Source organism: Mizuhopecten yessoensis, unplaced genomic scaffold (assembly GCF_002113885.1).
Source record: "Mizuhopecten yessoensis strain PY_sf001 unplaced genomic scaffold, ASM211388v2 scaffold11117, whole genome shotgun sequence".
Taxonomy (NCBI): Eukaryota; Metazoa; Mollusca; class Bivalvia; order Pectinida; family Pectinidae; genus Mizuhopecten; species Mizuhopecten yessoensis.
In genome coordinates this window covers 478493-506412 of record NW_018408888.1, presented here as the reverse complement: position 1 = coordinate 506412, position 27920 = coordinate 478493, and the positions used below count along the sequence as shown (strand labels likewise).

The following is a 27920-nucleotide window of genomic DNA, read 5'->3' as shown; positions in this document are numbered from 1 at the left end:
AATTCAGGATTTTGCGTCTATGAATTATTTATTTAACCAATATGCTTTGCACTTAGAAATATTGATATTCAACGGAAAGCATGTATTTTGCTTGTCGTTGTTCTTTTCTCTGCTTTATCAGACTCACTGTGTATTGCAGTGTCGAAGATCCCGAAAGACGAATGCATTATCAAAGTACTGAGGGTTCTCGGAGGCAAAAATGGCACAAGTACCATGTGGTATAGTGTACTGTCACTGTGGTGGCGTTAATTGTTTGTCCGAATATCCTCATTAAGTCACATACGTCATGCGAATTAATAAAATTCTGGTGTGTGAACTTCGCAACATCTAAATCGCTTTAATTATTTTTCTATTTGGTTTAGCGATTCTTATTTCCGTCTTTTGTGGTTGATCTTATCTTTGCAGAGAGGTTGGTATCAGATAACAATATCAAACTTATGAAAACCTAAGGAAATATATTTGTACATATATATTTTTATACAATGTTTTTAGGGATACATATACACTTAAATTCTGGCGTCTCTGCAAAATGATTAGGTTTAATGAAGAGTCTATTAAAATCTTTTACATAGATCTATAGTGAAGCAGGTCAGTGAGTGTACAATAATAAAATAATTCCTAACAACTTTGTAATTTTCTTCCTTTATTATCGATAAACATAATGCAAAATGACAGAACTTATCAAAATGACTATTATGAATCATGACACTGCAGAATGTCATAGCACCAATTAAATGCAAGTCTGTGATAATTAATGTTATTATACAAATATGGACACAACAAAATCAAACACTTACTAGTATATATACCTAATGCTATATAGATATAGCCTGACGTAGAAACAACGCTATAGATACCAATTATTACAAAAGTGAAAAGGATGAATTGTGTTAAACACGGAGGGACAATGGTTACCATGATATACATAATCATATTAATGATAAAAACAAACATTATATGCACCCGCATATTATATAAAGCAATATATTGATATTAACGATTGACGTGAACGTATTCTGAACATAATCTTATATAAAAATAATATAATTAGTAACAGTTTATAAAACAAGTTAATGAAGATAAACTGGTGGTCCTTTCGGACAACAGAAAGTCGTGGAGTTTAACGCGTATTGATTGTCAGTTGTAACACGCCACTCTGTATCAAGTTACCGAGGAGAGATCTCATATGGTAAAGATGTTGTATTCTGTGAACGGCGTTCATATAAGCCTAAACAACTTTCATTTCCGGTAGTCTCATTCTACTCTTATTTTGGTGTCTACGTTGCAGGAATATATATGCCTCGTTTAAACCAGGCATCAATGGTGAAGCTGTGGAATGGCTTCATATAAATTACTTCAAAACACAATAAATTAATAAATGCCTGGTTTTTTGGGATCATCCTGTCCCAACCGTTTCACATCTATTACGGTTGTTGATAAAATATAGTCTACTGAATAATTTCAGCAAGTACAGCAACATACTCAAAGAATTTATAGCTTGAAGACTGTTCAATGTTAGTTACAAACAGCACTCTGTAATCAATGCACCATTAAGCTAACTAGGTTTTGACATGTTTATACCAAAGATATAAAGTGTATTCATAAAGCATAACCATAATTAATTGAGGTAGAAGTGAGATTGTGACGTAAGTCAAGTCGAACACAAACAATTTACAAGATCTGACGTGTCTGCTACAGTATATTAATGGTTTATTTACACCATTTTGAGGGTTCGGTTTAGAGTAATCGGTGGTCTGTTGAGATTAGAATTAACCACTTCGCCTTTCGTATTGTCCCAGTTTTTTTTTATAAACTGTGGGGATCGTCAAATCTTCTTTTTAAGACATGCATAAAATCATCAAAGTCGATTTGTGTCCATACGTATATCGTTTAACAGAGCTAACCAATTAAGGTTTTTTAACACTAAATCGTTTGTTATTTCTAACTTCTGAAGCTCCAGTTTTTTTTTACTTTTTGCCATTATTTCCAAGGAATCCGAACGAGCTGCCCCCAGCTCCCTGAGGGTTTGGAGAAGGAGCGGGAGTTCCGAAGTTTCCCTGGGAATTGAAGTTGAATGTCGAACCTTGATTTCCTTGGTTACCGAAAGTGTTGGCACCTACGAAAAATAAAACAGAAAATGGGTTAATTTGACTGATAACCAACTTGTACATGCTTTTATTTAGCAATATCAGTTTCATCACCTGAACCAGTAACCAATTTTAACACGTCTCGTTGTCAATAGCCTAAACAAGTCACGTACAATTTTACGACGTAACTTTTAAGAGACCTCTTTACTGATTAACTATAATGATACAAGTGCTGTTATAAGGAATGAAGCACAAATGTGTGCAAGTATGGATTAAACGAAAACACGTGTTTTTTCCCGATTGTTATTATTTGGCATCTTGTGAAGTAAAACAATATACTAGAAGACGATTTACAGAGATGTTATTAATCCAATACAACTTTCAACTGGTCTTATTCTGCAGTTCCTTGATTTTTATGTATCTGTCCGGAAAGAGTTGTCTTGATATCTATTTCATATTGATAAGGAACCTACATTTCCTTATATACATATAATGCGACATTGCTAATTACCTGTTGGACTACTAGGCGCACCAAACGTGCCCTGGAGAGGAGCACTTCCGCCGTTGAGTGACATGAGTTCTACCTCCGTGTAAGGGTCGTTCCAGTTGGCCGGTCCTGAACGTGCGAGAGTACAGCAGGCTAGGGGAGTGCGGGCGTTACCGTTCTGTAGACTGTCCACATTGGTACCGAAACCCTCGTCATCTCGCTCGTACTTAATCTGTCAAGAGAAACAGACATGTTACATATGGTATCTTTTTACCAACAGTCAACTATATTAACATGTAGATGCTTTGTGTTAAAATATCTTCTTATCTCCCTTTTAACGAATGCCCTTTTTATTCCAATCTGATTAAAAGCATATCTTTATCTCGCCTACGGAACGGAGCGTAGATCAAGATATGCTTTAAGTCAGATTGTTTTAATTCTTTATTGTTTCCAGAACACAAGGTTGTTTACACAATATTAGTCAATTGAACTGTAAATTGGTAGCGACTCCGTATTAATGTTATTACAAATCCTAAATGTACGCATTAACGATTAATCAAACCATAGAAAAAACTCCACGTCTTGAATAGTACCAATTGTAACTAGTCATATCTTTTTCTTCACTGATCTTTAGCCTGATACAACTATTAGTTGGCTGTGTTGGCGATCTCGCCGTTTTACTTACCACTAAAGAACGTCCTATAACACTGGTTGGCCCCTGAAGGGAAATAACTCCATCGCGGAACTGGGTTGACGTCACACCCTGTGGGGATTGGAGCATGTTCCCAAGATCACCGACGTGTCTCAAACTGGAAAAGCAAGGGGAGAAATCAAAGTAACGTTTCGGTTATCGTCACATATTAAAATGCATACACTAATGGAGATTTCGGATTTTGCCTTTTGTTTTTTGTTGATTTGTTCATGGATATTTTCTATGTCATTATTTCATATTTTCTTATCATTTGCAAGTTTTGTAAGAGATATATATAAAAAAAAATCTATAAGTCAATTTTAAAGTGATGAAACATCTATTCGTTTCGATGTTACGGACTCGGCTAGAGGTTTGATCAGCGATGAACCATGTAATTGCTTGGTTACTTTCTTTGCTTTTGAGCATGACACTAGTGCATGTAATTTGGCCGCAGTTCTGGGTTGGAAACCTCGCTTAGTATATACATGTAGCAAAGCAAAGAACGATACTTACAAGGCAAACGTGTTCCTGCCGCCGTGTCTGGTCTGAGCAGGGTTAAGATGAGGCCCAACACGGGAACACTTTGCACCAACATCACCAAACTCGTGGATGTGGATACCCCTTTGTGTGTCAACCGGGGATCTGGGAAGGCCCCAAACCTGGATACGGATGTCGACTGGGAAATCTCCGAACACCTACAATAATATCACAGAAATTATCAAATTCATATACATGTATGTATACACGGAATGCTAGGTAAATCAAATGCTTTTATCAGCACCAAGATACAAACAATCCATAACTTCAACTCAGAAACTGAAGATTTTTCATAGGAAAAGCTGAACTTACGGATTTGTTTTTTTTAATTTGGCCGTGACATTGGCATACAACCAAAAAAAAATGAAGACGTTTCCTCAAGTTATCGAACAGTCGTGAATCAGAGATTCCATATCGGCAATTGGGTAGTAATTACTTCACCTTTTCGCTTTTAAATAACTGTGTTTTTATTTACCTAAAATTGTACTCAAAAATTTGTTGGTCGTTTTTTAATTTATATACAGTAATGGTAAGCGCAATATTTCATGGTATCATATGTCTGCATTCTATATTTACAAATCATATTAAAAATCCTCCCCTTTGTAGATTTCAAAAATATCAAAAGAACTATGTTAGGAAAAGGGAACCTTGTCTTATTCCACCCTTAGCCATAAATTATAAATACCAGCTGTTGATAGTTATATATGTCGCCGATTGATTCGCATGACACAATCAAATGATTTAGATTTTATAGATAGGTGGGAAGAATTTAGATTTTATAGATAGGTGACAAGAATTTGGGAACAAAGCGGAGCCTAGTCAGGCCGACAAATTGGATTTCTGAACAAAGCAATTAATTGTAGGTTGAATGAAAAAACTTGTCCGAATACGATTTCGAGTCCGATTTCGAGATTTAGAAAATTAATTATTAATATTTCAATATATACCTTTTTTATTAGAAATACAATGGAAATTTTCATCTTCTACATGTTTATCAGCCTAAACCAGCCGGTTCTTTTGTCACGCAATAACCGAACAAGGGAAAGCTCTTCACCAGACAAGCCGAGTTTCTTTTTTCATATAACTCGGCACAAAGATGCTTATTTTGTACATATGTATTTTAGGTCAAACTTACGAATTGTCTGAGGTCAGCCCTGCCGGCAATGTTTGTATCTGAAGAATTAAACCGACAGGTGGCGTATCGGTAGTTCATAGGATTCTGGGACAAACTCATAAATAGCTGACCTCCCAAAGAAAACTGACCACCAGGTCCGCCTGAAAGGAAAATGTCGAATTTATAAGATTTTGTAAGATAGGTTAGAAACAAGTACTGGTTAAAAATCGTGAATACTAGCTGTTTATAACGACAATATAACGTATATTTTCTCGTGCCGTTATTTTACTACGTGTTAACAGTAGATATAGCAACACTAGAACTTCCACAACACCGCCTTCCCCATTTCCACCTTCACCAAAGCTAATTCGGAGTCAATAAAACCAAACAACTGTCACAAAGCATTGAATGTTATGTATGTTTGATTAATTTGTCTATTTAAAAAGAGTGTTGTTTACTAACTTATTGCTATGTATTGATTTGTAATCATACCTTCTACAAATCTAGAAAACCCTAATGTAGATCATTTTGGGTCAAATACGATTTTTTAACTTCAACATAAAAAAAATATTACAAAGAATAGGTAGGAATTAATTGCGCCTAATAATGATTATTTCTCGACCTTGATCAATAACAGGTTTGATTATGGCATTTTACTAATATTAGATTGGTAACATAACCTTATTTGACTAATTATGAATTTGCTTGAATTGAATTAGCTGATTATAGATTCGATTGTACCATTTTATCGCCAGTTTAATCTGTTGACGGTCTTATAATTGATAAATTACAATTACTTTTTTAATAGATAACTTTTTGATTGGGACTGAGTGTAATTTTTATAACTTTACCTTGTTCTGGTCCTTGAATAGGTCCTGGTATTCCAGGTCCGATCCCAAAAGGACCTCCCGCGCCGAAGTTATTTCCGGGAATAAAAGGGTTTCCGAACTGGTTCCCAACAGTGTTAAAGCCCCCAATAGGGTTCTGAAAACCTACGACGTTGTTTTGGAAATTGAAAGGTGGCTGTGTATTTGGTCCGGCGAAATTAGGAATTCCCCCGGGTTGTCCGAACTGATTTCCTTGAAATGTATTTGGAAACTGTCCCTGTTGTTGGTTGTTTGGAAACTGTCCCTGTTGTTGATTATTTGGAAACGTTCCTTGTTGGTTTGTGGGGAAAGTTCCTTGTTGGTTTGTGGGGAAAGTTCCTTGTTGGTTTGTGGGAAACGTTCCTTGTTGGTTTGTGGGAAACGTTCCTTGCTGGTTGTTGTTGAAGGTTCCTCCCGTTTGTGTTCCTACCGGAGGAGTCTGATTGTTTGTAAAAGTTCCCTGATTATTTGTTGGCGGCACCTGGTTGTTACCGGCGAAAGGTTGTCCATTCCCTACAAACTGACCAGCAGCGACAGGGCCAAACTGACCATTGTTCTGTTGTCCGAATTGCTGATTTGGAAACGGTTGTCCATTTGAATATTTCAATATCAACACAACACACATACATAAGTAAATCACAGTTTTCCGTTCCATTTTTCTCATTTTTAAATATGAATATCACAGTTTTCTTTGGATTGTGTTGGTAAAGTCTGTTCCGGTTCTTAATGGAGAACGTTCTCTCCTCGTTAAATATCAAACTCTCACTAACGTAATTCGGGGTGGAATAGTCGTCATAAGGTTTCAACAGCCAATCAAACACGTTGGTTTTTGTCACATGGTTTTCTGTCACTACACGATGACGTATGTATGTGATGTAGGAAGTGTCAATACATTTGGCTGCTTCCGGATTTTTCATAGCGGCTGCGGGCAATTTAAAATTACGGATATTTTTGTATTATATAAACTCCGATTTTACTGGGAAATTTTATATGATGTACCGATTTACCGGTATGTCATTCATCAATACTTATTCACGTAATAATAAAAAGTATTATTAACGTTGTTTGCTATAAAATCTGTAATTACCATGTAACTATTTAAATTCAAAGCATACTCCCATTAGTTCTACAAACGTATTCGGTTCTTATTGATTTTCCTAGCTAATTTAGTGATGTAAGTCTTGACAGATCAATACGGACTCATCGTTGTGGAGTCTAGGTTGTTACTTAGGCCTAATACATTCCAGAATTCCGCAGATGTGTCAGAATTTAGTCACAACTTTTCCCCCTTGATGGATCAGCTTTAAGAAAAGATGTACTTTATTTACAACTAATATGTCCAAACCAAGTGTACAATATTACTAAACAACCAAGATACAAGTAATTTAAGATTGAACTTGACTGTATAGTCACGGGTTACGAAAATGTCATAAATGATTAAAACAAGAGATACAAGTGGCGCAGCACATTGCTTTGTATGCATTTAGTATTGAAATAAATACACTGGAATTAACTACTGCAAAAGTTGTTAAAACTGACGTGCTGAGCTCAGGACAAATATGTAGACCCGCTTACAGGTTTGTTCGACCAACCCCAAGTTATCAAGTTTTGAAGGCGTATACGGTAGAAGCTTACATGGTATGTGTACTGTCTCTACAGCCAAATCACATGATATAATATACCAATGCTGGTGTCAAGTTATATCCTAATTTCCTCGTCTGTTCATTGCAAAATATTTCAAAAGGGCAACATTGTTAGGTTTCCCTTATATGGACAACAAATATATAGAGCGGATTAGACAAAAGCACAGGCGTATAAAGGTGTATATAAGTCTCTAATAAGCTGTGGTCTCGTTGTATATAAATGTGTAAGAATGTCGGTCTATTAAGGTGTCAAATGATAATTATATTTTTTATATATTTTCGATTACAGGTAGCCTCTAGAAATATCGACATTTAATATCAATAAAGAAAAGATGTCACATACAAATTAACTGCTTGTTGCGATATTATTGTAAATTGATTTTATCAATGGGAAAGCTCGTTTTACACGAAGTTGCCTTAAGGTACCACATGTCCAACAAGCCATGTTACGTTACAGATTGTTGCGATAGGTCTCTGTGATCGGGTGTAAACATATACACGGAAGTGGCGATACCGTTTCTCCTCCGGGCATGCGCATTTTTGTGTCACCTAGTTGTGTCGTTCGATGCATCAAATTTGACAAGTATCGTAACTCCGAATTGATTCGGTAAAACCGATCGCCCTGATGACGAATTAAAGGCGAATCCATCCTGGTAAACATTGCGGCATAACTTTGACATGCGTGTCGGAGTGTACGTATTAATTGACTTATGGATACACGTCAACAAGAAAATTTGAAGAGTTGGACGGAAATAAACATGCTACCGAATATGTATCGAAAGATAAGAGCGAATAAAAAGGAAATATAAAATACCTGTAGTTGAAATAATGTCGCTTGAGGTTTCTTTACGAATCAAATACGAATCCAGCATCTTTTAATGGACCAGCGTGGCAATTCTTTAATTATATGTTATCAGTATCCAGTCACACTAAAGTCGACAGATCTATTCTAAATTATTTTAAAGTTTTTGAACATTTCCACCAACACGCAGTGAATATTAAGAAGCTAGCTAGTTGAAAGTAGAAAACTCTCTTAAATGCCACTCAACTAGTTGGGTGAAGGTAACCTAGCTGCTATATCGTAGCTTTCTGACGACGAGAGATTTTTTTTTATATATTGCGTCGTCCGAGTACTGGCGGGGCAGAGGAGGCCGGGCATTAATATTAGCACTAAAGATGACCCTGTAAAATCACGGCTATATGGCTTTAAATAAACATTTATATTTCAGTAACTGATTCGTGATGTCCAATTTTGTCAACTTGGGCTATTTCGGGAATCTTTACATGTAGTTTAAGGGACATACCGTTAAAAACAATATAAAGTAATATATGTGTTGTCTGCACTGACAATTATATCGTAACGGTATGTCTCTCTAAGTTTCATTATGAACTACGTTTAATCACAACTGTCACTATTTTGTCCTAATGTGACTTCATCAATGGTTGGAACTACTAGTATACATACGTGTCACTAAAATTCAAGCAATTCTGGTAGAAAGTAAATACAATAGATGTATACATACAAATATACAACACGGGTAAAGGACAGCATTTTATTACATTCTTATGATCACACATTCTATGATTGACACATATTGAGCAAATCTTGGCAACATTCAAAAATAGTGGCGATAATTCTTTGACAAATAAATGAAACGGAAAACAACATTTCAATATATCCTGTTCACGTAAGGTTCATTAAAATATCTATAACTTATAGGTTTAAGTCTATTATTTAAAGCGAGTAGTTTTGACAGGTTACGGAGAAAACTCATTGCTTGAATATTGCTTCTTTTCTAAAAGTACAAACTTTGGGCCAGCTGTTCAAAGACCTCAACTTTACATCACACTTAAATAATAATTCAAAAATAGACTAAAATGCTTCAAGTTCACCTTTTCTAATATTTCCTCTAAAATTTTCATTAAAACATGAGCCGCGAAATTTACCTTTTACATCAAAACGTTTTTAAACCATAAGTGGGCCGGTCTGTTGATGTTTACCGATACTTCTGTATCGTTTCTTAGTTACATTTCCGTATGGTTTGTATATACACTGTAAATTGTAATGATATTATTTTACAATGCACAATGCAATGACATTTTGATATGTACTAGCAATAAGTACTCGTATCACTATGATCCCATTCAATTGCCATGAGTTAATATAAAGATATCAAAGTTAATTATAACTTCACACTACAAAAGAGAAATGTGATGATGAACTTCCGGTCAACTAGTACGACATGAACTTGTTTTTGACGGGTTACCGTCCAAATATCCTGGCTTTGTTTCAGGAAATACAACTAACAAAGCACTCAATAGATTCCCTTTGATCATCATATAAATGTCACTCAATAGATTCCCTTTGATCATCATATAAATGTCGCTCTTTTGTCAAATTTTAAGGCATTTTCAACGTGTTTTTTACTTTGTAATATCAGAAAAACCCAGAAAAAAAACCAAAGTGTGAAATATAAATATTAGGAAAATTTTCTCACATGGTTCATCCACGACTTAGATAATCTAATTCCGTGGTATATCATATACAGTTTAGAAGTTTTATAAGCATACTCCTTAATCATTGGACTTTATTGGCAATAAAAATGGCTTATGGAAGTATGAATAAACTCTTGTTCTTTGGCAAATGAATAACTCACTGACAAGACTGAAGACATATTCTCATACAAACCTTTCATGGACATCAAATCCTACACCACTGTGGACAAGATGTTGGATATTAACTATTACCCTAGGCCCACCCCATCCTTCCCTTCCAGTGTTTGTTTTTAAGTGAAATAGGATGCAGATCACCGTTTCTGTTACTCTGGTATACAAAGGCAACCGAAACAGTGCCTTTGTTCTAGCAACGTCTTTTATGTAGATTCTGATCATAAATGTAAAGGTCAAGTATGAAAATACCTTAGGTGTGTTTAGTTTCATTGCCTCAAGGTGAAGTCGTTCTTATATTATTTATATTAAATTATACTAGCGAATTAATTTTTAGTGGATTTTGATCAAGATGATTTACTGTGTTTCAGAGTCGAAGTAATCCTCAGAGAAAAATGCCACCTAATGAAACTAAATATCTTTGGCCGTGGCAGTATATGTCTTGCAAAAAATATTTCAGCTTTCAAAAAAACAGATTAATAAGAATTCTACTTTAACACTTTGAGCTAAACTAGTATCCCCATAGTAAATGTAACAACAGAGAAAAGTCCCACGGAACGTGTTTGTGTTAAAGACTGAACCTAAAACACTGCTTTCTCTAAACTTCTACATTTACCTAGGATTCGTATACGACACTGTCCTAGAGTTTCTTCTTTTGCGAAAATACTTTGTATAAGTGATATACCCAGCAGGCCTGAGGGTACATGGAATATTTCACGGTACGTAAGGGGAGAGATTTCAGGAGGTTTTCTCTTAACAGTACACAATATAAAATGGCCTACGGATTCTAAAACAACCAGTTTAAAATGGGAAGGGTCAGTTTTGTCCTTAGCAGGGATTGTATGCAGAATATGTTTTCATCAGGACAGCGCACTTTACATAAGTTTATATACTCAATCATATACTAACAACGCTTTACATACGTTTATAGACTCAATCATATACTAACACCGCTTTACATACGTTTATAGACTCAATCATACACTATCATCACTTTACATACGTTTATAGACTCAATCATACACTAACAACGGTAATCCATGAAGATGCTGGACACCGAGTACTCCATACAGTAAAACCTGGTTATACTGACACCGAATGTCCCGAGGTTTTGGCAACACAGCAAGAGGGAGAATACTAAGAAATAATAAAGAAAAGTAGTAAAACGGGCCTTAAGATATGCCAGTGGTAAGCATATAAAACTACGGCGATATTAACAAGGTTTTACTGTACAGTTTACAGTACATAACACATACTTCAGTCACACCGTCACCAGGCATGGTCGGGCTTACACTCGGACTTTGTACTCGCTAACAGGACTAGTGTATACAGGTATACAGTAAACACATTCAACATTAACAGCCTCACTACAAACGTATATCATGGTAAGTATTTGATCAGATATAGCCATACCCCCATTATCATGTCAACTTATAATGAGTCCTAATTCTCCATTGCTGAGTACTGCTGTACAATACTATATTAAGTGTCCAATTTAATCATAATTTTATTAAGTTTTCCCAGAGATGTATAAAGTAATATACAAATGTAAACGTGTCTGGTTTTCCACTATTTTTCATCCTGTGTTATAGATTGTCTCTGAAAGGACTGACTGACTGGTGAAGGGTCAGAAGACAGGACCTTCATTACCCATCAAACATGTTTAAATGACCACGGAACAAGCTCAACGTATCTCGTTAAATCAATCAAATATTGCTACTTCTAATCAATTATGTCCTGATTTTACTGAAGAATTATGTTAAGTTACATTTTTAAGAAGAGTGATTGATGATTTTTAATTAAAAAATTTAGCTATCATAAAAGCATGTTATAAAAAACATCACACACAAATGACTTAAAACATGTACAGAATTCCAAGCGTACCTTAATTATTGCCATTAGTACGTTTTGTACATGTGCACAGAGAGATTTACTTCAAGTCACAGAGTCAATGGCATTATGGCCAAATAATTACACAATTATGGTGCAAGGGTAAATAGTCAAGTGAAGGTAAATGATATTTCCTTAAATAAATAGATTTGAACATGATCATGCATAAGATACAGATTTAGAGTAAGTGTTTTATGTTGCCTTAGACATAATTCACCATTAAAGCACTTCAACCTTTCAGATTACCTATAAGCAAAGCCTTAAATGAAACCCCATATGGTATTAAGGAAAAGATGAGTTAATTCAAATTAAATCTAAATAATTAGATAGGCTACAACATTTTAAGTGGAGTTTTTTCGAGATCAAAATATTGTTCCATGGGGAGGGTGCATGTATATGTATCGTGGTAGATTTAAAAATAACATTTAAATTAATATAAGCAGTACATGTACTGACCAATTTCAGGATCAGGGACACACTTCCCCCTGGATCCATGGCTGTTAACGCTATCATGTAACTCATAGATACAAGGTCTGCAAAGTGTCGGCAAGAGACAGTTCAAAGTATCAAAGTACATTTTAGCCTCACCTTGATAATGCTACAATGCATTGTTGGAAATATGAAAAACAATTTTTCCTATGCATTTGTGACATTTCAAAATGGCAAAATTTATTTATATGGAAATTATCACAAAACGTTGTTTCAAATTGGGATGTATAACATGGGACCTGTCTTACACTATTCTAGCCCATGTTAATGTTAGATAACCTGTTACTACATTATTACCCGTATATTTTGATGGGATTCTATATGTCAAACACTTTCACATGTTATAAGTAAGGAGAAATTTTCATGAGAACATGACAAAAGAATCAAAAGACTCGAAAAAAAGCAAGATTCAGGGGAAAGCTGAACAGGCATTAGATACAAAGCTTTATATTCATATTTCATCCACAGAAGTGGTACAAAGTCTGTAACAGACACACATTACATCATACATCCAACTTACCACTGAAAGGCAAAGCATTGTAATAGGTCTGTCTATGGTACAAAGTCTGTTACAGACACACATTACATCATACATCCAACTTACCACTGAAAGGCAAAGCATTGTAATAAGTCTGTCTATGGTACAAAGTCTGTAACAGTCACACATTACATCATAAATCCAACTTACCACTGAAAGGCAAAGCATTGTAATAAGTCTGTCTATGGTACAACATGTAAATATTTTAAGTCTTACAACTAAAAAATAAATATGATGAAAATCTCATTAACCACACAATTGAGAAATACTTCTCCAAAACTTGCATACATTCAATGATTGAAAAAAAATATATTGGCCTTTCAAAAATTTATAGAGCAAAAAAATGGCAGAGAAATGCAACCATGTTGCTAAATATCACAGATGCTTCTTGTCCCTCTCCTAATGATCGAGTATTCTGTCGTATATCATATCTCTGTTCCCAAATACCAGACGCTCAAGTATTGATATTTAACTGTTCATCAATAAGTAGCCAGAATCTCCAATCATTCCACTCCATACAAGATGTTCATCATGTATGGTGAAGACATATCATGATGTGTGGAAAATGCCATTTGGCAGTGTTTTCTCCTGTGTGAGGGATAATATACAGTCCCTCAAAGTTTTTAAAATTCTGCCATGTAAAACTTTCTATTCCCCATCCCTCTTTCAAACCCTGAAAAAACACTGTTTTGGTATACAAGTGCTATCTTCATGTGTTTTATAATTTTTATCAGTTTTTTAAGTATATGTGTACTGTGCATACTTTCATAATATGATAAAAGTTGTCTTTTTGCAAACTTAAACAATAAAATTTCATCCAAATACCTTATAACAAATGTTAGACAAGGAAAATACAATTTCCAGCAAAATTCTTTGAGCATGCAGACATATTTCAGCATTTAGAGACAAGAGGCCCAGGAGTCTGAATAGCCCACTTGTTCTTTGCTCGTGTCCAAAACTGTACATTTATATCAAAAGTGCTAAACAAATAGAAGCTAAAAACTGGCAAAAATTGAGTAATGCCTTGATAAAATACCCCTCTGCACCAAGGTCTTCACACTCTTCATATACACAATATAATTTTTCAGAATCCATGGTCCAGGGACCTTTTAACATACTAAGTTAAAACAATCTTCTTGTGCCTGTACCCCCCTATTGGTTCCTATATCCCTTTTACCCCATTTGGGACAAACACTTTATTTATAAAACACTGAGTTTTCTTTGAGATTAAAATCCCATCACTCATATTGAAACAGCAGGGTTTGAAATATTCCTATTATGGCGACTATGTGGGATCCCTGGCAGGCTCAGGGATTTTCTTCTGTATCCTCTGGTTAGAGAACATTAAAGAAACCAAACTTGATCTGCTGCCCCTGCTGTGACATTTGCGACCTCTGTCTATTTCTCCCTAATATCTACTCTTTTTTATCAAAATGTCTCCTTAGACATCTATCTGTAAATTACCTTAGCTGTTGCAAGGACGTCAAACCCTGAAACTTTTAAGTACTCCCTCTATTACGCTTCCCATCTGTCCCCTGTGACACTGCCCCTCCGCCCCCTATAACGCTGCCCCTCCGCCCCTATTACGCTGTCCCTCCGCCCCCTATAACGCTGCCCCTCCGCCCCCTATTACGCTGCCCCTCCATCCCCTATTACGCTGCCCCTCCAACCCCTATTACGCTGCCCCTAGGGGGTCAAAATGGGGGCACACTCGTGGTTCTACAACTACAATGTAAATCCCCTGGCTTTGTCAAATCTATTAGACTAGTAACTTATAGAATAAAGATTTGACAGACGGATGACACCCCAAGATATATAGTCAACTGCCTTTTGGGCAGGTGAGCTAGAAGTTATTTCTTCACACATATAGATATGGCTGTATAAAAATATCCAAACTATGACTAGCTATGAATTTGAACTTCACTCATATTCAGTACATAATTATATAACAAATCCAAAGTTTGACTTTAACATTACTCTAGCGATTTTGACTCTGAGGCTCCTGAAGATTACCCCCATTCAAGCCTGAAAAGGCAAAAACTATTGAGGATTGTATTCTTCAAACTTTGGTTTTATTTTATAATTAACCATGACAATGATTATTTGAACCTTTTAACTTACTTACTGGGAGTATTTGATACTTTAAATATCCTCCAGTAACCAAGCCAAGGAATATAAGTATAAAATGTAATGGACCTATTGCTCTCATAAACCTTGATCCAGTGCAGCAACTAGACCATCAACTGTATGTCATACAGGGTGCAACAAGGACCTAAACTTATCGGTCTCAGTAACTGACAGACCTTGGGCTATAAGATTTGGCTAGCTGCACTTTGACTTAGGTAAATGATTGCACCCACAAAGTTCACACCTGCCGCGATGATGAAGACGGGAAACCATCGTCCATGGCTCTGCATCACAAGCTCAGCTGTCAGCGGACCACAGAGAATACCAGGTATAGTAGCCTGTCAAATAACACAGCACTCTGTCAATAGATGTTCTACAGTATTTGTTGTTTAACAAGGCATGACTTCTTTTTAGTTTAATTAAAACTATAATTAAAGGATATTGTGGCTGTATCAAAACCATTGATGCCATTTTTATATAAACTTTTTTGTGAGAGAAATTATACAGGCAAACCATCTGTATCCACAGGATTCATAGATAGCACAAGTACACTGGCACATTATCAATGCACACATTAAAACAATCTGGAAATGTCACTAATTGGACATTGGTTTGTTCAGGTTGAAAAGTTATTTATAATATTATTTCTAACAAACTAGCAACTACAAAATTGAAGTAGCAAATTTAGACAGGGGCCATGACCTGCTCTTTCTATGGTCTTAATTCAGTGGTTTTTCATGTACCAGGTAATATAACTCCAGTATTTTCCTGTAGTAAAAAACTACAGGATCGTCTAGTGAACTGTCTGTTATTTGCTAGTGTCCTCTGTTATAGCTGTGTGTACCATATGTGTCTATACTTACTAGTGTGTTTGATATGGCGAAAGTAATGCCAGCATGGTTGGGAGCAATCTCAGCATGATTACTAAGATGTCCCGAGGAGTTACAAGCACTCAGACCAAGTGATATGGAGACAAATCTGAAACAGAAAGAGTTCACGAATTAAGATTGGGAAAAACACGATACATTGAAAATAGTAATAACATACGTTACTGTGTATTACCTATTACTTAAGTAATATACTGGTACATGTACATGATTTTTTTCCCCTGAAGTTTTCCCTTTTCCAAAAACCCCTGAGAAAACTTTTGAAAGTCTTGAAAATTTATGTTTCAAATTATCGAGGTCTGAATTACAGAAATTCAAAGGGCCTGTTTCCAGTAATGTTAATTCTCCATAGGAGCCTGCCCCCGTATAATTTCTTATCTAGCTCAACTACTGTTTTTTTCTTTTCCGAAGTATAATTTTACACCTTTCCGACACCCAGATTTCATAATTTCAGTGAAAATGTATTTTTATAAAGTTGTCAATTTCAGCATCAAAGACATAAGTTCGTAAATAAAAGAAGGTTATCTCGAAATTGTAATTCGCAACATAGTATAAATTTCTTTTGATAAATATTTCCAAAACATCGTGTTTATTCATAAAACATAAAAAAAAAAATTTTCGGATGAAAATGCACTTGCAGAGACACAATTATGAAGAAAAATGCCATAAAATTGCAATTTTCTCCCGTTATATAGTTTTGGATGCAAATTTCCATCAGAAAATCGGATAGAGCTTTACTTGTTTCATATGTGTACCAAAAATCAGCTAATTCCATGTGGTGGAACGTTCTCATATCGCCGCCTGAATGTGGTTGTAAATTGAAAGAAAAGGGGAAATGAGTAACAACCTTGTCTGAAACCCTATTATATAGCTTATTATATACAAACTTTTATATTGAATATCAGAGCGGATATTTTCATGACAGTTTTATGATGTGTAACGACTAAATAAACAGTATCGATATAAAGATTTACACTGAGGACACCCTGATACATGAATACTGTTCTATCTCAAGTTGTCCTCTTCTGAATTTTCTGATCGTGTGGCCTTGTACATTTATCCGTATCTTCTTGTCTTTGTCTATACGTTTACGGAATCATTGACTCGACGCTAGCTATTCTTGTCTCACTTTCCTTGTTTTATTGTCCCATCTCCAAAGCGTTGTGGCTCTGTCAGGGTTGGGACCCTGACTTGTCTCACTTTCTTTGTGCCTGCCGACCACGCCACATCGAATAGATAGATTATCCATATGAAATACTTTATTTTGTTCTAAGTAATCAATCAATTCTGCGCTTCTTGGAGGTATTGAATGTGATTTATTATATTGTCTTGTTATTTTGTGTAATTAGTTGTTCGTTATTTATCACACATTTTCGCATAATTGTACCAAACTACTAAGTATTAGCTGTTTACAGCAATCATCGGTGGCTTGCTATTTTGTTACTTTATCGACGCTTCATAAACCAATCGTTATTGTTTCAAGATGGAGGGTAAATGTGTTGGAGAAGGGTGTCAAGTATACTTCAAGAAACGTAGTGGCAATAAGAACAGAAGTGCACGCAATGTAAATAGTCCACAATATAAATGGCTCCTAGATACGCTGGTGCAACAAGGATTGATGTCAGCAAAGGAACAAGCACTTATTTGCCAGAAGTGCTACATGAAGTATCTTCGGAACAAAAATCAGCCTGAACCTGAACCCGAGCAGAACCAGGAAATAGAGGAAGAAGACGACTCCCCGTCCCATATCCTGCCGTTGCTGACCCTTCATGATCTTTTGAATGGATCATCTTCACACAAAAAATGCTGTCTCTGTCTTGTTACCTTTGCAAGAAATGGAACAAAATCATCAGTCTTACCAAAACGTGCAAGACATCACCTGATCTATTCACACAAACTGTGGTGTCCCACCTCATCCCGCGTCTGCTCCATTCACCTTATTGGTAACGACTTAGATCCGTCTACAGAGGTTGTCCTTGATGGTAGAGGTTCCTTGGAATCTCAGTTACCATCAAAATCGTCCGAAATCATTAATGACCTCCTAGAGGTGTCGCACGTCCTTTCACAGAACCAGTCTGCGTTTACAATAAGCTTTTCTTCTCTTGATGACTCGGCATGCATGGCCTGGACAGGTTGGTCCAAAGATCAGTTCCTCGAAATCCACTCGCACTGTTCCCCATATCTTTCATCTGGTATATATACCAAGACTACACACGATGCTCTATTACTGTTCTGGGTAAAACTGAAAACCGACATTTCCTGGAGTCAGTGTTCTTCTCTTTTTGGAATTTCCAAGTCAAGTGTGTCCAAAACTTTCCACTCCATAGTACAGGCATTAGACACATCGATAGTCCCACAATTTCTAGGTCCGGATCACTTGACAAGAGAACAGTTGCTCGGGCACAATACTGTCTTTTCAGAAGCATTTTTTGGAGATAAAGCCACTGCCATATTAGATGGCACCTATATTTATATCCAGAAAAGCTCCGACCACAAGCTCCAGAGAATGTCCTACTGTGGCCAGAAGAAGAGAAACTATCTCAAATTCATGAGCATCGCCTTACCAGATGGCTACATTCTGGACACAGTAGGACCATTCACTGGCAGCGAAAATGATGCTACAATTACAAAAAAAGTCATGGACAAGCTAGTTACTTGGCTACAACCAGACGACAACGTTGTCGTTGACCGAGGTTTTAGAGATGTCCTACCAGTTCTCGAAGCCTCTGGCCTCAATGCTAGCATGCCGTCATACCTGAAACCCGGTCAAAGTCAACATTCTGACGTCCAAGCAAATCTTGACAGAACTATCACCAAATCGAGGTGGATTGTGGAATCCTATCATGGTCGTCTGAAACACTGGACGTTCTTCCGAACGCAATTGGTGTCTAACAGCTTTATCAATGTCATCGAGGCTTTGCTTCGAACCGTCACAGCCTGTCTGAATGGTATTAGAGGACCGATCTACCAGAGATCTCCAGAGAGAGATGCCAAAGATAGGCTAATGGCTGAACGTATGAAGGACCGTTTGACAACACCGAATGGTTTAGCTCAGAGAGTCAAGACAGATCCGGATCTATCTAGACGGGCAAGGTCCGAGTTTGTCAAGATGGATGCATCTTCCGTACTGTTTCCCCGTCTCGATCTTGATTACTTGAGAACCATTACGTGTGGAACGTATCAGATATCTCTGGCTCCTGGTTACATCGCCGAACATTTAAGTGATGACGGAGACTATGAGGTGTGGCTTTACCAGCACTCCCCAGACCTTCTCCGATGTCAAATACATTCTCGACACAAAAGCCAAACGAAATATAACGTTTGGATACGGTTCACCGTTTCACCCGATGTTGAGGCCCCAATAAAGGACTACTACTGCCAGTGCCCAGTTGGAGAGAGAACGATGGGAATGTGTGCGCACATCTCCAGTATCTTGTACTACCTTGGGTATTACAGGACGCTGGAAAACCCTCGACCATTACAACCACAGGTAAAGAAATTCCGACAAAACTTGAAATAGTTTTCCATGCGGCAACGGAGTGCATATGTCGAAAGTATGTTTGGGGCTCGATATGAAAGATCCCCGTTACCATGTGACTAACCAAACTTATAAATATAGGTATTATACAATCGCCCGTAGCTATGAACACTCCCGTAAATGCGAAAACCAACCAAAATCATAAGGAACACGTTTTGTTTGTTGTTCTGTCTATTTGTCAGCCAATGTCTTCAACCACGGGGACTTGTGAAGTAGCCATCTTGGATTTTTTTTATGAAAAAGTGTTTCTCTCACTTTTTTTCATATCTGTGTACATATTCTCAACATACCGAGCAAATACTCTCGTTTTTTTGTTAATTATCTAAAGAAAGTCGAAAATCGGCAATTCAACCATAGGCTAATTCAACCCAACATTTGAAAATGTTCCACCACTTACATTTTGATGATTTTTCCTCTCATCAATAGCATATTACGTACTGTTTAATAGGATAAAAATTGGTTTGCATCCAACGCCCATAAAAGGGTGTATTCTCTAAAAAACACAGTTTTTGTGTCTAAAATGTTATCATCGAAAATGGCATTTTTGAGATTGTTTCTTCCATAAAACAGCCAAATGGCGCGATGGAAACATGATTTTTTGTCACAATCATGCCATGAATGTATTCTTTACGGTGACCATCATTTGATTAGATTTTCATTAATATTTTACATAACATGCACATTTTATCAACACTTAGACAGCTTCTGAAAGGTACAACTTTGAGGAGCCATAAAAAACAAACCAAGTGACCTAAATCTTTATACTTTATAGATTTGTGGCCACAACGGCATGGGCAATGCACCACCAACAGGAAATTTGAATCAGAGAAGGGGCCGTTTTGGAAACCGGCCCTTTGAAGAATTTAGGTACTTACATAACTGCAAGAGGTAAATTATTAACAGCACTGAAAAATAAAATAAATAGTCCTGGCCCCAGGAGTCCAACACTGGTCATTAGCCGCCGGACTGACAGGATTGTCCACTTGTGACGTGTTATTAATGAATCTGCGTAATGACCAGCCACTGCAACAGAAAGAGAGGCTCACTAGGCTTAACAAGAATCTACCTGCGAACACCTTATGAGACCTTGACTCTAGAAAAGAAGTATTATGGAAACTGCTGGATTGAATCCTGAATCTGACCTACTGTGTAGGAATTAGCTCAGTTAGATTAAACACATTTTATTGTAAAGATACAAAGGGAATCAGCCTATAGGTGTAATACAGTCTAGTAAACCTTGTTATAGTGACACTTGTCTCAACTACAACATCAGGAATTCATGAAAGAACATCAGTGATATTCAACTACGAATACTTACCCATTCCTACCACAGAGTTCATTAAGTAAGGCACGGCGGTGAACATGATGTGGCTCTGGTCAGCCCCGAGACTGCGGGTCATGTAGGTAGGCAGCCATTGCATGATGATGTAGTTGGACCAGTTCATGCTGAAGTGGGCAATGTATGTGGACCACAAGGGCCAGTGACAGAGGAACGCTCCCCATGATACATTAGTGTTGTTTACCTGAAACATAGACATCAAATTACTAATAATCACTCATACTTACTTACACAAAATATAAAATGCTGTTGTCTGTGCCATGATAATGAATTGTTTACAAATCATCAAACAAACATTTGTTGTCTAAAAGTAACTTCCAAAAACTAACATTTGTGAGTTAACATATTAACTGCAAATAGAAAATATTTAAACTGTTAACATGTATTTATCTGAGAATACTTTAACAGAAGTTTCAAATCTGAAATAGAAGATAAAATGTGGGTCAAAATGTATAATATTTTTCTGAATTTTGTTCCTCAGGCCTTTTTTCTCTCTATATTTCCAAAGTGTATGTACTTCTCTGAGATCATTTGATGACAAGTATGCACTCATGTAAGATGTGACCGAATGTAACCTGCATGTTCAATATGAAGTAAACTTTTTGAAAATCAGTAGACAATTCTGAGGTTTTCTTCGAATACCTTTGGTGGTTCTACGAACTCTTCCTCAAAAGGTCCCCTCACTTCCTTATAGACCACAGTCCACAAGATTACCCAGAGCACCCCTAGGGAGCCGAACAGGTAAAACATCCATTGCCATGACAAGTGAGGGCAAATCTGAAAAGTAGATCGACATACTTAATTTATCAAAAAGTTATATACAATGCAGATCCTGAGACTGATCCAACAGTACAGAGTAGGATGTTACACAGGGCCCAGAAAAAAGGCTTCAAAAATAGTGGAAAATATTATCTATATAGAAATCAGTTTTATTTTACAGAATATTTTTGTCACTTTTTTTGTCAACTTATATGCAAGATCTAGAGCCTAGAGGAAACGAACAAGTGTGAATATAGTTCCTAATCCTCTTAGATGGAATTTCTTATCATCTATATAATTCTATATAAACTTTTTCTTTAGGTGCTGATGTTGTTCATCTCTATGTATACATTGATCATGTTTTAAAATCTTCTACAGACCAAGCCTCATTCGTCATCCTTGTCATGAAAACTAAACAAAGTCTTGCACAATTATGCTAACCTTTTAAAGAAATTTAATGGGTTTTTTAAACAAAATACTATTGAAACTATAGATATTTCATTTTTTATATCAAATTTGGTTGAAAGATCTATGTAGTGTACAGTTAGTTAGTTGCTTACGACAGATGCCATCGTCTGGCCAATGGAACCAAACGCCACCAGGTAAGCAAAGGCCCTGGACCGCTCCTCACTGGGTATGGCATGGGAGAAAATGTGGAAAATTGTTGGTAAACCTACAAAAAACAAACAAAACAAACAGTGTACGGGTAATGTAACTGTCTACTGACGTTAAGGTAAAAATGCCTTTAATGTGTTTTGAAACAAGGTATATATATATATATATATGGGGCAAAGAAGTAATTCCAACAGTGTGGACAAGTTTAGGTTGTCAAATTTTCGGAGCGAATATATACATATATATAAATAATGTTTTATGTCTTTACCCTTGTATGTAAATTATAGCGGCAGGTGTATGTAAATTATAACGGCAGGTGTATGTAAATTATAGGGGCAGGTGAGTACCGGTAATATGGCTTAAAAAATAGGTGCTCTTCTGTAGAGTCTATATGTGCAAACAACAAATATTTATTTATGCAAGAATGGTAAAAATTAAGGCCAATGTCCAAAACATGAGTACAAAACATTATGCAAAGGCCAAAGTAAACAGTCTCAATACTGAGACTTCTTACCCTTAGTACTGAATATTACATGTTGATCATATTGACAATTTTCAAAAAATTGCGATTTCATTAATTATCAGTAAAGATTTATGTTTTAAGATCTTGCACATGACAACATGTACCATTATGTGTTAAATGTGACAAGATTGAGAGTTGCTCTTACCTAGCCCCTCTCCCAAGCCGAGTAAGACTCGTGACATGATGAGAGCATTGATTGAATGAGCGAAGAAAGGAACAAGGAATGTCGAGAAGGACCAGAGGAGGACTGCAATGGTGAGGATAGTTTTACCACCATACTTTTTCGCACCACTTCCTCCAATCACCTGAGATAGAAAAAAGTCAACAGTACAATGCACCACATGAAAAAACACAGAACCAATATCAACAAGAATACCGTGGGGCGGAACAAAATACGCCCCTCGAATGCCATATAGTGTTATATACTTTCTTACATGGAAATAAGATCTGCATCATTCTAAGAGTGGTTAGCTGATATGCTATAAAAAATGTAGGAGAATATCTTCGGACAAAAAATTAAATACTGAAATGAACAAAAGGCAATAACTTTTGGAAAAATTGTCAAATCAAAATTCTTTTAAGGGAGACACAACTTCATATTATGATTATAATGAATACCAAGTTTCAAAGAGATCCGTTGAAAATGGTAGGAGGAGATCTCCGGACAAAAATTAAATACTGAAATGAACAAAGGGCAATAACTTTTGGAATAATTGTCGTATCAAAACTCTTTTAAGGGAGACACAACTTCATATCATGATTATAATGTATACCAAGTTTCAAATAGATTGGTCGAAAAATGTAGGAGGAGATTGCCAGACAAATTAATGTCAGTTTTTACTGACCTGTACAAATTTTCCAGTCAGTAAATCATTTGAATTCATAGATTAAGCATATCCACAAAACAAAAAAACAAATCTTCCACAAAAAAATAATCTCACAATAAAAATGTATGGGTGGTCAAGCAATCAACATATAGTATGAACTACTTGTTATACTACTTCACTTTCTATAAGAGAATCTCTGAAAACGAACAGATATATTTTAAGTGCCTTTTTATGACAATGAAATATTAAAAAGAAATCAAATCAAATTAAAGACAACAGGAGAAAGCTAATTTTACCTGGCTACTCATGTATCCCACAGCAAATGAACTGAGCACCCAGCCCTGGCCATGGAGGTCCCATCGGTACTCGTCCGTCATTGGTACAATGGCGATCGGCATTATAACTCGATCTGCCGAGTTGATGAAGTTGGCAAAGGAGCATAGTGCAATAGTTTGTGAAGTTTTACTCAGCATGTCTCTGGGCTCTTATGTCCCAGACAACTTGGACAGAAATCAGACAGGAAATATCATACCGTTCATTACATCATGAAAGACTCCTGAATCACATCTTAATGATTCACAGAAATTCCTATGAAAAACAAAGAAAATAAAACATTTTAGTGTTAATTTACAGCATAATCAATAACGTTGTTGATAGCTAAATTTTGGCAAAGCATTGCATAGTTACACATATACACTACAGTATATAACAGGACATCGAAAAACTTATGTTAAGGTAAAGAGTACTACTTCACCAGTAATAACTGCTTAGAAGATTTCCACATCAGAGCTGTTTTTTCTACTTAAAGTACTCTTCCCTAAACATAGAAAATGAAGCAACAAAAAGAAAAATGTTCTTCAATCTTGCTTAGAGTTTTTCCAATTGTCAAGGTATTCATCTCTCATTTTTGTGCATAATCATATTCCTGGCTCACAACACATCAGAAGTGGAGGTCCAACAATGGAGAGGTCCACAGTTTGACTCCTTCAGCTCCCCCCACCACAAACACACACACACATTTCTGTAGAAAGTGACTTAAATAAATATTTCATAATACATGTACTGAAAATAACATATTCTAACTTGATAGTACTCTTTACCTTACATATACCATAACAGGATATCACATAACTAATTCCTCTATATCACTACCAAAATAGATAGGAAAATCCATGGTCATAGATTGTTGTCTGGTTTGGTTGAAGTGTGTGATGTCATGATGCATGCAGTAATGTGTGATGTCAAACATGTCACAGGAATGTGTGAGGTCACCGTCAACATCCATGACACTGGGGGTTACACTCAGGTCACACAGTATTTATAAATAAATCACTTATAACAATCCCATATCAACCATCATTAACTAAATACTGTTTAAAGAAAAAACTAATCTTTATACAGAAGGATTAGTTGTTCCTCAATGTTTTATGAGGATGTTGAATAGAAGTGATTGAATTCATTTTATTACACAAGCAGGTGTCAAATTTAAAAAAAAAAATGGCGCTCATTTTTATAAGGGAGACATATGAGCTATCTATTTAATATCACACTTCTGAGAACCCTAAAGTTTCAACTATAGTACATCTGGAAAATTTTCACTTCTTATAAATATGCTTGATCTCATCATTATCATGTAATTTATCTCGCAGGGGTCGACACTAACACTCGTCCTGGACTAGTAGATTTCAGCAAGGCCTTTCAAATAAGAATATTCCTGTTTAAAGTTTAGAAAACTGCTCATAATAAGGTATATTGCATGGTAATTGTCAAAATTTTCCTAAAACTTCACCATATTTTTATGGCAGTATTACAGTCGATTACTTTTGATGTTTAGTGCTGTAGATTGTGATGTTTCCTTATCAGGGAATCTTGGACTAGTTACACTGACAAAGGACCAGTAAATAATCTATTAAACTAGTCATGTGGACTACCAAGCAAAACAAGTTAGTGTCTAACCCTGCTGTCATCACTTTACTTTTATTGTTTGATTACTAAATTTCTGAACAGTTTTTATCTTAAATCTTAAAACACTAGTTATTGATTAAATTTTCTAAAACAATCATTTGGAAAAGTGAACTATTCCCTAGACATAGGATGATATATCTATATTGTGTGACATATATTGTATGTCTAAACTTATTTCAATTTTGACGAGACAAATTCTTTTCACCATAGTTACGATTACATCGTACCCCCAAACCACCAACAGGCAGGGAGATATACCAACTGACCACACCCCAATCGTCCACAGAGGATTCCACATCATGTGTTAACCAATTAATGGTATCGGTAAGACATTCGGGCATAAGGTTAAGGAACTGTCGGTCTTACAAATCCATGTTTTTGTTGTACCTTCTCATCCTACAGGCCGGTGACATCGAGTCACATCCTGGCCCCGGCCCTACCCCACCCCCCCTCCCAAATACCCTTGTGGAATATGCGGTAAACGAGTGACCTGGAACGCAAGAGCACTCCAATGTGATGGATGTGACATTTGGTACCATATAAAATGTGCAAGCATCTCACCAAACTCTTACAAAGCACTACAAGGTAACAGTATCACCTGGATATGTTTGGTTTGTGGCATACCCAATTTATCCACATCCCTACTTGACTCTCACATAATTGAAACGTGCAACCGATTTGCCTCACTTGATAATGCCCATAGTGACCACTCGGGAACATCCACTCCGCGACATACTTCGCTAGATGAGCGACACTCCCTTAATCTACACCACAGCTATAGTGATGCAGATGGAGGTAGAACCTCACAGCATAGCCATATATCATGGCAGGAAGATGACATAACCGGAAACATTATTCCCCTGGCGACATCATCCCCCAAGGCACACCAATCCACCAGCGAACTGACGACAACAACCGACTCAGAAATCACGAGCGCCTTAGTACGAGAACAGGATAACACCCTAAACATCATGGTTATCAACTTTCAGAGCATGACCAATAAATCACTAGAGCTCCACAACATCATATCAAGTTCCCTACCAGCAGTGATAATTGGCACAGAGACCCACCTGACGAAACACCACGGTAATGCAGAACTACTCCCCCATGACATACCTGATCACCACCAGTACAAGGTATATCGGAAAGACAGAGGAGAAATCATCAATAAAAGTGGAGGAGGAGTGGTAATAATGGTAAGACCTGACATTGAGGCAGACGAGTGTCCAGATTTAGATACCACCTGTGAAATTAAATGGCTGGAAATAAAACCAAACCGACACGATAAGATGTTGATTGGTTCTTTCTACCGACCACCCACATCCACTATAGATTCATTGGATGAACTTGGGAAATCCCTTGGGAAAATCAACAACTCCCCTCTAAAGAACCATAAAATTGTGCTCGGCGGCGACTTTAATCTCGGGGACATAAACTGGGAAAATGGATCAGCCCCACCTGGATCCAGGGACAAATTGGACTGCGACAAACTCACCACACTACTTAACAACCACCACCTGGAACAGACAAACAGACTACCAACAAGGAACGACAGAATTCTAGACCTCCTGATAACATCACACCCAAACCTCGTCATGAAACAGACAACACTACCACCCATTGGAAAAGCAGACCACGATATATTATCAACAACATTTACCGTAAGACCATATACAGCAAAACAGGATGATAGATATATACCCGTATACAACAAAGCCAACTGGGACCAGATCAGAGAAGAAATGCATACACTTAGGATACAACAGGACAACACACCAGACCAGACAGTAGAAGAAATATGGCAGCAGTTAAAAGGAACTATAGAAAGATGCATTAAGGAACATATCCCAAGGAAGAAATTAGGACGAAGAACAGAGGTACTGTGGATGACTAGGGAGATAAAAAGACTGATAAATAAGAAACAGAGACTTTATAACAAGAGCAAGAAGAACGGAGACGATCAGGACAGAAAGAAATTTAGGGAAATTCAGAGAGTAATCAGGAACAAACTACACAGTGCATATTGGAACTACCTCAACAACATGTTAGACCCGGAGAAATACAGCACATCAAAATCTTTTTGGAAATTTATTAAAGCTAGGAAACAGGACACGACAGGAATCAGCACACTGAAAGCAGACGGCACCATAGCAGACACAGCACAGAAAAAGGCAGATTTACTCAACAAACAATTTACATCAGTATTCACCACAGAGGACACCACATCTATACCGCACAAGGGAGACAGCAAATTCACACCAATGGAAATCATCATCATCAGTGTTAGGGGCGTAGAAAAGGCACTTGACCGACTCAATCCCAGAAAAGCCA

The 27920-nt window shown here is 36.7% G+C and overlaps 2 protein-coding genes across 2 annotated transcripts in view; both read right to left on the bottom strand.

The window, feature by feature from the left end:
• Positions 1–626: 626 nt before the first annotated feature.
• On the bottom strand, positions 627–6720 carry LOC110466097. Its single transcript, XM_021522403.1, has 6 exons — positions 5768–6720; positions 4938–5077; positions 3779–3960; positions 3260–3383; positions 2599–2806; positions 627–2116 (listed from the first exon to the last, which is right to left on the bottom strand). The coding sequence occupies exons 1-6, from the start codon at positions 6444–6446 to the stop codon at positions 1968–1970; spliced, it is 1482 nt and encodes a 493-aa protein (XP_021378078.1). The 5' UTR covers positions 6447–6720; the 3' UTR covers positions 627–1967.
• Positions 6721–8964: 2244 nt separating this feature from the next.
• LOC110466101 (sialin-like) overlaps positions 8965–27920 on the bottom strand; it is a 21440-nt gene continuing 2484 nt past the window's right edge. The window contains exons 2-9 of the mRNA XM_021522409.1: positions 23921–24212; positions 22943–23102; positions 22220–22332; positions 21543–21677; positions 20880–21084; positions 20437–20584; positions 16000–16114; positions 8965–15474 (exon numbers count right to left, since the gene is read on the bottom strand). Coding sequence (XP_021378084.1) covers positions 15319–15474; positions 16000–16114; positions 20437–20584; positions 20880–21084; positions 21543–21677; positions 22220–22332; positions 22943–23102; positions 23921–24097 — 1209 coding nt within the window. The 5' untranslated portion in view covers positions 24098–24212 and the 3' untranslated portion in view covers positions 8965–15318. The remainder of the gene's footprint in view (positions 15475–15999; positions 16115–20436; positions 20585–20879; positions 21085–21542; positions 21678–22219; positions 22333–22942; positions 23103–23920; positions 24213–27920) is intronic.

What these genes read in the sequence shown, in the direction of transcription:
- LOC110466097 (XM_021522403.1), bottom strand. Translation starts at nt 6,446, where the DNA reads ATGAGAAAAATGGAACGGAAAACTGTGATTTACTTATGTATGTGTGTT. An exon ending in TATTCAAGGACCAGAACAAG is followed by an intron (nt 5,078 to 5,767) that starts GTAAAGTTATAA and finishes TTTTCCTTTCAG; the next exon opens with GCGGACCTGGTGGTCAGTTT. An exon ending in GGGCTGACCTCAGACAATTC is followed by an intron (nt 3,961 to 4,937) that starts GTAAGTTTGACC and finishes ATATTATTGTAG; the next exon opens with GTGTTCGGAGATTTCCCAGT.